Here is a 12,404-nt window from a genome sequence, read left to right as displayed (position 1 = left end):
TCTCATCATCTTCATGGGCCTCCGCTGGACCCATTCCAACAGGTCCATGTCCTTCTTGTGCTGAGGACTCCAGAGCTGGACACAGTACTCCAGGTGGGGCCTCACCAGAGCAGAATCACCTCCCTTGACCTGCTGTCCACGCTTCTTTTGATGCCGCCCAGGATGTGGTTGGCCTTCTGGGCTGCAAGTGCACGTTACCTGCTCATGTTCAGCTTCTCGTCCACCAGCACCCCCATCTACCCGCGCTACCTTCGAGCCCCATCGTTGCCCTGGGTACCCGAGAGCCAGACCCCAGCCCCAGCCTGCTCGTGACCCACCAGCCGAACACCAGCAGACACCTCCAGCTTTCCCTGCCTTGGTTTCATCATGATGAAGACACTATTTTTAACTCAACCACACCGAGAGACACTCATTTATTTTAAACATTAAAGCACCTACGGGCTGTTTCTCCAGCCTAATCTAAAAGCTGCCGTAAAAGGACAGAAAGCCATAGTCATTATCTGCCTTTCCAGGAGCTTAACCTTTGGAAGGAAAGGCCAGGGCTCTGAGCTTTGCTTGTTGAACGCCCCTCGCCTTTTCCCAGCGAGCGTGCAGCCCGTAGGGGAGGTCACCCACCAGAGATGAGGTTTCCGCCTGCAGGGGCTGCACTTAAAGGCCAGTGGCACAGACTGCAGCTGAGGGCTGCCCAGCCTTCGAGAAGAACCAGGCCACAGGAGGTGACACAACCAGAACACAGACACGAGAGGGGAACGTGCACCATCAGCTTTGTGCAACCACTGATTTTGGAGGTACGAAGGGTCTGGATGAAAGGGGCGGCCGGCCATTACTTGGAACCGTGGTGCGGGCTGGGGGCAGCTCTCATTTGAGCTGACGGGATTGTCATTAGTGATTCCCACCTCAAATTTGAACAGGAGCTGGCTGAGCTCGTGTGGGACCTGCCAGAGTGTGGAGCTGCTGGGGAGGCTGGTCCTGCTCCCAGGCCTGCTGGTGGGGAGGCCAACAGCAGCACAACCGCCCAGAGCCAGGGCTGGGAGGGTTTGATACATTCAATTAACCACCACAGCCCGGAGTAATGAACTCACGGTGAAGCAATTAAGCTGGAGGAACACTTGGAGGTGGGGGATGGGGGGGTATTTGAAAAAGCAACTGCACTAAAACTTCAGAAGGTGCCCACTACACTTGTCACAACTTGGAGTTAAGACTTCATTTCTCCTCAAACTACACATTAACATCCATAGTTTGGAGCCACTGGAAGAAGTTTCTACCACTGTGTCAAGGACCACCTTACACATACATTTATAATTCCGCTGACTTTCCTCAACAGTCACCTTATTCCCCATTTTTCTTTTATGACGCTGATGGATGTGAAATCATGGGAGCTTTGGGCAGAAAATAATCCCAAAATAGGCCAACTACCTTTTGGAGCTGCCTTATGGTGGTCATAACTGGCCTCTGCCAGCTCGCCTTCGGGAAGGAGCCTCTCTCCTTGAGGAGGATTTCTTGCTGCAGGTTTTCTGGCTCAGGCTGGGCTTTTGGTATGTTATTTACATATAGATCAATGGAGCATGCATGTCCACGCCTGCCTCAGCATCTCCAGCCTCAAAAGGGGGATTGAGCTTGGAATACGATGACTATTTGAAAATAAAGCCACCACTGGGAAAAGGTGCGAGTGCTTTCACTCGGCCAGCACCGAGTGGGAATCGCAGCGACCACAGCACCCCTGCTCAGGCACCAAACCCGCACCAAGGCAGCCCTGGCTTCTCCCCTGCCCCAGGACGGGCTCTCACCAAGCAGCAACACAGAACACAGCCCCCCACTCCCGCCCGGAGCTGGGGGCCAGGCTGCGGCACCACCAAAAAGCTAAAGAAATGGGTTCTCGCAACCAGTAACCACCTCCCAACCCCTGCCCAACCGCGGCAGCCCACGCAGACCCTACCTCAGCCCTGAAGGGACGAAGCATCCTCCATCCTCCTCGAAGCCCCAGGCTCACCCACCAGCAGCCACCACAGGAACTACCCCTGGGGGGCAGCTCTTATCTGCAAGTAATTGGTGGCAGCTGATGGCACCATTCCCAGCTGGGGACACTGATTAAATCGGCACCAGCTGTGCCCTGCGCCAGGGGAGGGGTCCAGCCCGGCAGGCAGGAGTACTGGGGTTATGGCAGCCCTGGGGAGGGACCCTGCACCTGCTGTTTGGCCTGGCCACAGTTAATTAAAAGTGATTGAGATTTTGCTAAATGGCTGCCGTGCCGCTGCCCGGACCCCCCAGCTGCAGCAGTGTCCCTATGGATGTGGATTAAAGCATACTCAGTATTACCTGCTCTCAATGTTACGCATTCTCACACCGAAATGAAGATGAAGATGCTGATCTGGGGTTTTCCTGGAGTAATAAAGGACCTGGGGGATTTGCAGATTATTTTTTTTCCTGTCTCCTTTAGGTGATTTCTGGACCGTGGTATTTTTCAGCTAGCAGGGGACAAAGCGGCAGGCCGGGGGGGCTGGTAAGGAAAGCAGGGACCCAACGCTGCATCCGTGTCTGGACCACACCATGTCCCTGAGCCCGCCACAGCCCCGCCAGGGTCATGTCCCTGGCCCCCGAGCATCCCAGGGTGGCCATGCCCTGCAAACCCCCAGGAGATGGCAGCAGCCCTTCGTGTTGGTGTCCTCCGGTGGGAAATCAGCCCTTGGCCACCCTTCTGGAGGCTCCTCTCCTGCAGGTAGAGCCATAGCTCGGTCCTGGCACCGTCACTGGTTTCCCCCCGGCCTGGGGAAGGCTCGGCTGCTGGGGAAGGAGAGGTTTCCTTGTCCCCCATTCCCAGCCAACAGGCCGTGCCTCTGCGACCGCTCACCCGCCGTGCCGCGCCTGCCCACGCACAGCGGCCGTATCTCCATTTACCCCGCGGCGCGACCGCTAACGCACAACCGAACCAAAGGCAAAGTACGGCTTTGCATGAGTGAATTTACTTGGAAAACATAAAATTTCTAGAACACGATGACTAGTCTGCAGAGACACCGAGTGCTCATGATTCCCTCGTGTGCCAGGGTGCCCGGGACGAGCTGCGGGGTGGGAAGGGGCTGAGCAGCCGTGCCCCGGGCCGGGCAGTCACCGACCCTCCTAGAAACCTGCACCCGCATTGCAAGCTTTGTCCTCGCTCTTCACTGGCTGCCCTGATCTTTCTTTGCTCCTTTGCAGCGCCTTGCAAATATTGCACATCTTTGGGTTGGGTGGGGGGGTTTTTTTGCATAGCAGGAAGAGAGAGCGAAGGCAGGAATGTCGCTCCCCGTGTGGCCTTTCAGTTATTACTTGGCTCTTGTGCACAAACCCTGCCCTGCCCCAACCGTCTGCACCTGCAGGTATCACACCTGGGCAAAGCCATCCGGGGGAGGACACAAGTGCACCCCAGAGGTACCGGTGACCCTCTCCCGTCACGGGGAAACCGCTGGGTAAAGCGGCTAAGTGGAAATGACCGAGGGACAAAAGCGAGTGCCATGACTGCCATGCTGTCGTGCGCTGATCAGAGCGGCGCAGCAGCAGCCGGTGACGATGGCACGTGCGGGGAAAGCAGGGGCAGGACCCTTCGCCGGGTGCCTCCGCACGCAGCAGCCGCTTTCCCCACCGTGGAGCTCGCGCCAGCCCCCGCGACACCTGTGCTGGAATTGGGCCATAACACCAAGGACAAAAGCCTCGGTATTTTTCATGCCTGGGTTCAAGTGGTACCAAGGTTGTAGCTGAAATGACCAGAGCATCTGCCGCCTGCTCCCCCCAGAGCTCCCCCATATTCCTGCACGCCCCTGCAGGTAACGCCTCTTCTGCCAAGTGCTCTGTGTCCTCAGCAGAGACTGCGCTAAGAAAAGGCAGCAATACATCCCGGTTCTGGGAGCGACTGCTAAAAATAGCAGTATCTGTATCTGGAGAGCGCAGGGAGGCGGCAGAGCTCGGGGCCGGCTCCCAGGCAGGCAGAGCCCAGCAGCCACGGCATCGGGGCAGCGGCCGCTTCCCAGCACTCGGGGCAGAAAAACATTCACTATTCCTATTTGGCACGTCCATGACTGAACACGGCAGCTCTGGCGACGGGTTGTGGCGTGGTTTTGTTCATTAACCAGTGACAACGTCAGGCGCTCCCAGGAGTAACTGGCCACCTGGGTGCCGGAGGGCAGCACGTTTCCCACCTCTGCTACTTGACTCTTCTCATCACCTTGAATGCATCTCTCTTAATTTTGGGGGGTATAACCAAGCTCTCTCAGCACCCTGGCCATGTTATCCACCCCCTGCCAAGCAAAACCAGCTCCCGCTGTGCCCAAGGCTGGGCACACGAGCGGCTCGCCGCTGGGGGTGGGACGGGGAGCCCCCGAGCTCGTCCCAGGTGAGCTTCACCGCATGTTACTGGAGAGAGACGTCTGCAAGGCTGCCCTGTGCCTGCCACAGCGGGTAACGTGGGCACTTTTCTATGGACGGCTTTGCACCGGGCCCTTTCACAGCTTCTTGGTCCTCTTCCTCCCAGACTCCTCCCGTGGCTGAACTGACCACACTGATCTCCAAATGCTGACTACAAGCCCGCGGGATGCTGCTGCATTCCCTGCCTGGAAAGCACGACCTGGGACTGCTGTTGCTCACACTGGGATTACCTTAACCCCAAATCCGTACTCTAAAGACAAGCTCCCATTTCGATCTCTAGGATGGGGCTGGGTTTGCATTCAAACCACGGGAGTGGGGTAGCCCAGCCTGCGCAGGAGTAGTCTCTCTCGAGGTATACGAAGATGCTTCATAATCCCAAGTGAGGTAGCTGAGCGGCACGGTCCCGCTCCCCGATGGGAAAGGACATGGTCAGCGGGGGCTGTAGGAGCTGGCGATGGAGGTAGGATGCTTCTCAGGGCCTCCTGGCCCCCAGCCCTCCCTGTCAGGCACAGTTTCTTAAAACAACCAAGTTCCTACTTGGTCATCAGAGCACCAGGATGGAAAAACAAAGGCCAAGGGCCCAGAGAGCAAGTTGCAGGAGAAACCGCACCCTGGACTTGCAGCCTAGGCAGAATTTCAGGCACTGGGTGTTTTTTTCTTTGTTTTGTTTTGTTTTTGTTCAAGTGCAAATACTAGGCGCAGAGCCACAAGAGCCAAAGTAGAGAGGGAGGCAAGGTTGGTCTTAAACTTTCATGTCACTTCATCTGCAGAACTTGCTGGGAACCCATCAGATACGTAGGTGAGAGAAAAGCAGTGCTTGGGTTTGTCTTTCAGTGCGCTGGTAGGACACAGCTGGGCACGGATGGGCTCAGAGAAGGTCCTTCATGATATCTGATGGCAGAGCTTCCCCCACCACATTGGCAGCGCCCAGGCCTGACCTTTTCCGTGTGACAAGCACCATCACCTGCACTGTCCTCTTCAGCCCCGGCTGGCAAGCAGCTCCATCGGCCAGGATAGCCAGGGGAGCACACTGGGGTGAGCTGCTGGGCGCCTGGGGGAGTTTGTAGCACTTGGGGTAGTTACTGAAACACTCAAAAGTGTCATTGCAGTTTCTGCAAGCCCCAGGGTGGTCACCGAAGCCTGGGGACAGGAAGGGCTGGAGTGTGGCCCTCGGGCAGCCACAGCAGAGGAGGGTGCGGATGGACAGGAGGAGCACCTTGTCTTTGGAGAGGAACTTCTGGAAGTTGGGCTTGAAGAGCAGGTACACCAGGGGGTTGTAGAGAGTGGAGGACTTGGCAAAGACGGCCGACAGCACGAAGGCCAGCGCTGGCACCTGGCTGGCGTCGCCGAGGACTGCCCACAGGGCAACGATGGCGTAAGGGGTCCAGGCAGCCAGAAACCCCAGGCACACTGCAACGCTCAGCTGGAAGAGAAGGAGATGGAGATGGCGGTGCCGTGAGCCTCCTGTGGCACACGTGGGCTGCTGACTCCCCCCAAAACCCAGCCTGATGCTGACAACCACTGCCACGTGCAACGGGGCCCCGAACAGTCAGTCACATCCCCAGGGAAAGCTGCTCAGCCTTCTGGACCCGTCGCACGGAGCATCGGGCTGTCAGACATCAGGTCCCAGCGTGGGCGCGTAAACCTGCACTCGCTGCCGGTGACTCACACCCCATCCCACCTGGAAAACCTGGGAATTGCCATGGCAGACGGGTACGAAGCACCCAGCGACCCAGCTGGGACCAGGCTGGCATCGGCCTCCAACAACCTTTTGTCAGCGCTCAGGTCCCTCCCGCAACCTGTGAGCTGGGGTGCAGAGCGACCGAGAGCCTCTGGAAACGGGCCATGCTCAGACCCCCCCTCCTCCAAGCAGACACGAATGTTTCCTTCAAGGCCAGGCTTGCAAGCTGTTTTCTTTCGTGTTTGTTGTTTTTTTTAAAGGGTATCCACTTTTTTTTTTTTTTACATATCCTTGGTAAATTATAGTATTAGCTTGTAGTCTGGGGAACAATGACTCATGCAAGCTCCTTTTATGATCTTTTCCAATGTAATTTAAAATGAAAACTCCCCCACCTGACGGCTTTAAATGAGGAGAAATGTGTTATTACCCACACTGATACAAACACCTGGAGAATTCACCGGGAGCAGCAGACACCGCTGGCTGGCAGAAGGGGTCTGCCATGTTCGCCAGCCCTGGGGCGGTGGGCTGGGGACACCCTGAGCCCCTGCACCCACCCGAGCCCTCCCCTACCTTTATGACCAGGCTGTGCACGCTGTGGGCTCTGCGCTGGGGAGACGTGTGCTGCCTGACGGCTCTGCGGGACACCCGCACCGTCCAGAGGATCAGCGAGTAGGAGACGAGGATGAGGAGGCAGGGGAGAAGGTAGCAGAAGACGAAGAGGGCGAGGATGTAGAGCGTGGCCTCCCTGCTGGAGGCTTTCCAGGTGATGCAGCAGGCTGTCCCGTAGGGCTCGGGGCCGTAGCTGCCCCACTCGGCCAGGGGGGCTGTGGCGAACAGCAGAGCATACACCCAGACGCACAGCAGCAGCACTCCGGCGTGGCAGGGCGAGAACTTGTTGCCTGCAGTGGAGGGATTGGGGTGAAGGTGGGTTCCCGTGGGCGAGGGGGAGCAGAGAGAGGGGCTGTGACCCCGAACTGCCCGCAGCTCCAGCGCTGGGGACAAGGCCAGCCGCGCTGGGACACGGCTGGGGCCGCCCGGGCAGGGCAGGAGCTGCTGTGCACAGCGTGGCAGCGCTGCAGCCACGGAGTGGGCAGAGCCATGACAACTCTCCCCAGCCTCCCCGGATGCGCGGGCATCCTCCTGTCCCCTTGGGTGGGCGGCCAGGGCAAGGAGCCACGAGAAAGGGAAGGGTTTGCCCCAACCCACGCAGGAAGCAGGAGGATCAGCTTCTCTCAGCTACAGGAGGAATTGGTGGGAGGTCGTGTGGCTGCTGGTGGCATGGGGGACACCGCACCCACGGCCCCCCGGGGATACAGCAGCACCCACAGACCCCTGGGCAGCCAGGGGAGGAGGAGGGAGGGAGGGAGGGAATGAGGGAGGCTGCCCGAGCATGGGGCAGGGAGGGTTGGCTCCAAGACTGCTCAAAGCCATTCCAGACACTGTCATTTGAAGGACCTTTTCCTCTCTGGGAGACTGAAACACTGAAGGACATGGATTTTTCCCTTTTTGTCCCATCCCCCATCAAATCTAAAACTCTCTGATCTTCTAAGACCTCAGTATAAAGTGCTAAATCTTCAGCCATACACAGGAGTAACATTTTCCTTTGAAACTAAGCAATTAAAAGTACGTTGAGATTAGCCATTTCCTCACAGAAAATGGGCCGGGCCATCACGGGGAGATAAGCTGAAGGTGCCGTGCTGCCAAGCGCCGGCTAATCTAGAAAGCAGAACCTGCGCGGGGAAAAGCCACCGCTACCTGGGCTGCCTTTTAAGAGCCAACTTTTATCTTTATCTTTCCTTCCACCTTTTCAGTGATCTCCTGAGGTGTTCTGCTGGCACATAACCAAGGTGACTCGGCTCCAGCATTGACCTTGACGCACTGTGAGCTGCTGGGGACAAAGCACCTTGGGGGTTGGCAGCAGCCGCGGGCGCGGGGCAGACGGGCAGCGAGCCACGGGAGAGGGAGTGAGGATGCACCCTGGGGTGCTGGTCTGCAAATCAAACTAATATCTTTGATTTCCCATTTTATTTCCATTTGTGTTCTTTAACCCAAAATCTATTCTGAAGATACATGCTAGATGGGAGAATGAGCAGCTGAGCTGAGGCAATTTAAGATCCAACGCCAAATAGAAGGAGCTGTAGATGAGTCGGGGACATCCCTGGGTCCCCTCACTTCCTCAGGCGCTGCCTGCACTCCATGCCCTCTACAAAGAGCTGGTGCCCAAGCTTAGAGCTGCAAACATTCGCATTAGCTGTGTGGAGGAAGTCCAGGTGAAAACAGGGCTACAGAATTGAGCTATAACACTGCAAACCCAGCCCTCCTCTTTTAATTATTTCAGTGAATTAAATACATTTGGCCTATGGCTCTCCCACCAGGGACAAGGGAAAACAGCTCTTCCTTGTGCTGCCAGAGCCTGTGGCTTCCCAGACGCAGAGTCTGCTCTAGTCTAAGCTCAAACCTGCGTACGGACGTTCAAAACCCTGCAGCCTGCTGTGATACAGCCGCTGGGACTTTTCTACAGAAGGGGGACAACCTCCTTGACACCTTTTTGGATGATGCTCCTGAGCCCCAGAGCGAAGCAGGGGATGGCTGAGATGCGTGCACAGGGCATGGGCAGAGGGGCACGGGGTGCTGGGGCTCCAGAGCCCCACGATGGTGGAGGGGAGTGAATACACAGGGGATAAAAGCCTTCAGAGTCTGCTGCACCAGCGTATTGACTGGGAATAGGTTACCCTGGGGCAAAGTTTTCCCAGAAGAGGTGGATCTGGCCCATTAAAAAAAAAAAAAAAAAAAAAAAGGGTTATGTTAACAGGGAGGGGTGTAAGTACAGATCAGATAACGTATCCCAGCACCTACCATATGCTGGGTAACAGACCTTCAGGCAGCAAACCGTGCTGAGCACCGTCAGGCTGGTGAGGCTGCACAGCCCGAACAGGACCCCGCAGAAGGCGTAGAGGGTGCACACCGCCTGGTTGAACAGCCACCTGCAAGGGAAAGCCTGCAGGGAAACCCAGCCCTTCCCCTCTGCCTGGGGCGGATGGCTGACAGCCCCTGCCACTCGGCTGGACAGGAATTTTCTCCGTGGTCCCTGCTCTGCAGGAAGGCTGGGCGCTCCCCAGCCCGCTCTCCTAGCAGCAGTGGGTGGTGGGGCCTCAGCCACTGGTCCCACACCAGAAGCAAAGCCAACCACGCGTGGGGTGGCTGCAATGGGCTGCACCGATACCGGTGCCTGAGTGCCCAAGAAAGCATGGGCATCATCTTGCCCCTAGTTTGTTCCCTGAGCATCCCAGTGACAGGCACAGACGGAGCCACGGGTGCAGGAGCTGCCCTGATCCACACCGACACACACTGAAGTGCCCGTGCCATGTGGGTGCCGGCTCGGAAACCCACCACCAAACCCCTTTTACAGCAAGTCTATGTGATAAACTGGAGGGACAGGGAACAGCAAAGCAACCTGCTCTGGGATGGATGTCAGAGGTTACACAGTGCCCCAGTGCCACCAGACTGATTCCTTGGGTCTCTGGGGACCCCTGTCAGGAATCTCCCCATTTCAAGACAAGGTTTGCAAACTGCATCCGGGGCCATTGGCCAGCGCAGAGCCACTTCCACAAGGTACCTGTGTGCAAAGAAGGAGGAGGTGGCCAAGGGGAAGAGTATCACTGTCATGCTCAGGTCACTGATGGCCAGGTTGACGATGAAGAACTCGGCAGGCTTCAGCATGGACCTCTTCTGATAGGCCACCAGCAGGAGCAGCGAATTCCCAGAGAGGGACACGATGCCTGCGGAGAAGGCAGAGGAACAGTGCTGTCTAACAGAGACGGGAAAGGAGCCAGGATCATCTTGAGATGTTTGGAAGCAACCACCAGAGATGTCTACAGAGGGTGGAAAGGGCTCCAGGCTTCCCTCTCTGGAGCAGGCTGAGCAGGGGAGCCCACGGGACCTGCAGAGCTCTGTGAGCACATCTGGAGCTGCTTTACATTGAATTTGATCCCTTCCCCTTCCTGAGATCCTACAGAGGCGCTTGGTAGGAGGGCAGTGATGGGATGAGACTGCAATGGGCTCCGGGTGCAGGATCTGGCCAGACTCACTTCTTCCAGCTGGAAGGAACAAGGGGAGCACTTCCTTCCAGCTAGATAAATAACGGGAGCTTTGTGCGATTGCTCTTCTGATGTCAGGCCAAGGAGCTGGGCCCCTTCGCCTTTTTAATTTCTTTCTGGCAATGTCACTCCTGTGAGTCTGTGTTGTCCAATATCATGGTAACAAAATAAACAAGAAGAAAGGCATTATGAAGATCAAGAAAAATCCAGACTAAACAAAAGAAGGCTCTTTGTTTGCTATTAGTGTACTTAAAACAACAGTGGTGATTAAAATTTTATAACAAGGGCTTTCTCTCTTTTTTTTTTTTAATTATGTAATTGTGTTTTCATTGGAAAGAGGTTTCAGTGTCCTCAGAAGGGGAATCTTTGCTGCTCTTGGGGCAGGTTGGGTAGGATGAGAGTTTCTCCCTAATGGATTAGGCTGTAAATTAAATATCATGGTAAGAACCAGCTTCCAAAGCCACTGAATGGCCAACACTGAAGTTCCTCTCAGTAACAGGATTCCCACGCAAGACCTGGTCAAATCCAGGGCTTTGGAGTTGCTGGAGGGCAGAGTACTGAGATGCTTGTCCTTATTCCCAGCCTCAGAAAGTATTTCTCCCACAGAGCTCGTCTCACATCTGTACTAAATACGTTTGATTATCTTTACTAACTCCTGGGAGCTGTAGGTACCCACAGGATTGCTGGCAGTCCCAGTGGCATGAGCATCCCTTGGGTCCCCCATCCTCCTGGGAATGAGAAACCTTCTAGCATTTAGCAGACAACTTGCTCAGGGCTCAGAAAACTGGAAGGTTTTTCTCTGCCCATCAAACACTTCTGGCCCATACCGAGCAGGGCCAGGCCAGCTCAGAGCACGTCCCAGCCCCTCAGTTTTGCCCGTTGGCTTTCTGGTGCCACTAACTCCAACTCACAGGACATTCACCAGCAACGTCTGCTGAAAGCAAGGGCCAGATGGAGGTCCAAATCACCTTCGATAGTCATGAAGCTGGCAATGCTAACAGAGAGTCCCCACCACATTGGGTGGCTGCAGTAGGAGTTACCGCACATTCCTGAAAGGTTGTTCTTCCACTTCCAAATATTTAAAAACATAATTGGTACTTGGAGTTCCCCTGAGAGGGGAATGCAGTCATCAAGCTTTGGCCAAATCATCCTTTTGAGTAACGCGGGGAGGGCTAATGTGAGAAGGACCAGTTTGATTATTCTGCCAACGACTGAACACTTCTGAAAGCACCAGTGACTGCAAAAGGCCTGAAGATCTCTGGCAGGCCGGCACCTGGGCTGCCCGCAGGAGGGGGAGAGATATAACAGGCATCTTTCCTTACCAAAGACTAAATAGAGCGTGCCAAAAATCAAGTCTTCTCTCTCCGATAAGGTGGAGATGAACACTGAGGCATTGGACGCGTTTCCCATCTGCAAAGCAAGATACAAACACAAGCAAGAGCGAATTTTGGCTAATCAAGGAGTGCTCAGCTTTCTCGGTTCCCGGGGAAAACAGCTCTGCAACACGCTCCTGGCATGGTGCTACAACCAAGCCAGCAGCGTGCACCCCCCCAGCCCCACCGCTGCAGGAGGTGGCTTCATTAAGGCTGCGGGCAGCACTGACCCAACCGGCTGGGCAGGGGGCCCGTAATAGGATCAGGCTGGTAATCTCACTTGATTACCATTTCTTCAACTCACAGATTTTACTGATTAGCATTAGCCTTTGGATCTAAATTTTCTTCGCCAGTCTCGGCCACGTGCTGACTGCAGCAGGCGCTGCGCGTTTGGACACGGGGACCGGCTGCTCGGAGCTGGAGGCTTCATGTTCTGCAAAGTCTCCCAGCTTGCCCCGTCCTTCGCATCCCTCTGCCTGTCCCCGTGTCCACACCAGCAGAGAGACTTGGCCCAAATTCTCTTTGCGATGCGGCCAAGACCTGTTCAGGTGCCATCCCGGCGGCATATTAATTGTCTCTGCTGTGAGATGTGGACAGTGTGTGCTGAGAAGGGCCCAGGCAGACAAGGGAACCCGCAACAAGCTGTTCATCAAACCCTGGCCCAGGAGACCCCAAAGCTGGGGACAGAAAGGAATTGTCACCCCGATCATCACTGCTCCTGGCTGGGACCTTCCTTCTCCAGCTGTAACCGAATCTGATCCCTGCTGCCAGCAGTGCAGGCGGTGGAGAACTTGAGGGTGAACACATGTATTAACAAAAAAACCCAAAATAGTAGTAAAAAGTCATTCCCTTTCTCGG

At 55.8% G+C, this 12,404-nt stretch overlaps 1 protein-coding gene across 4 annotated transcripts in view; it reads right to left on the bottom strand.

Annotated features, from left to right (window-relative positions):
* LOC141750115 (opsin-5-like) overlaps positions 1 to 12,404 on the bottom strand; it is a 44,157-nt gene that overhangs the window by 2,637 nt on the left and 29,116 nt on the right. For 3 of the 4 annotated variants that reach the window (XM_074604728.1, XM_074604727.1, XM_074604726.1), the window contains 5 exons: positions 11,496 to 11,583; positions 9,693 to 9,855; positions 8,933 to 9,060; positions 6,647 to 6,975; positions 2,944 to 5,818 (listed from right to left, as the gene is read on the bottom strand). In XM_074604728.1, the coding sequence (XP_074460829.1) occupies positions 5,264 to 5,818; positions 6,647 to 6,975; positions 8,933 to 9,060; positions 9,693 to 9,855; positions 11,496 to 11,583 (1,263 nt within the window). In that variant the 3' untranslated portion in view covers positions 2,944 to 5,263. Of the gene's footprint in view, positions 1 to 2,943; positions 5,819 to 6,646; positions 6,976 to 8,932; positions 9,061 to 9,692; positions 9,856 to 11,495; positions 11,584 to 12,404 lie in introns of those variants that run through there. The other variant, XR_012589569.1, reaches the window with a different exon arrangement.

This window comes from Larus michahellis, chromosome 12 (assembly GCF_964199755.1).
Source record: "Larus michahellis chromosome 12, bLarMic1.1, whole genome shotgun sequence".
NCBI lineage: Eukaryota > Metazoa > Chordata > Aves > Charadriiformes > Laridae > Larus > Larus michahellis.
Note: the sequence above shows the minus strand (reverse complement) of the source record. Positions and strands in the feature narration are given on the sequence as shown.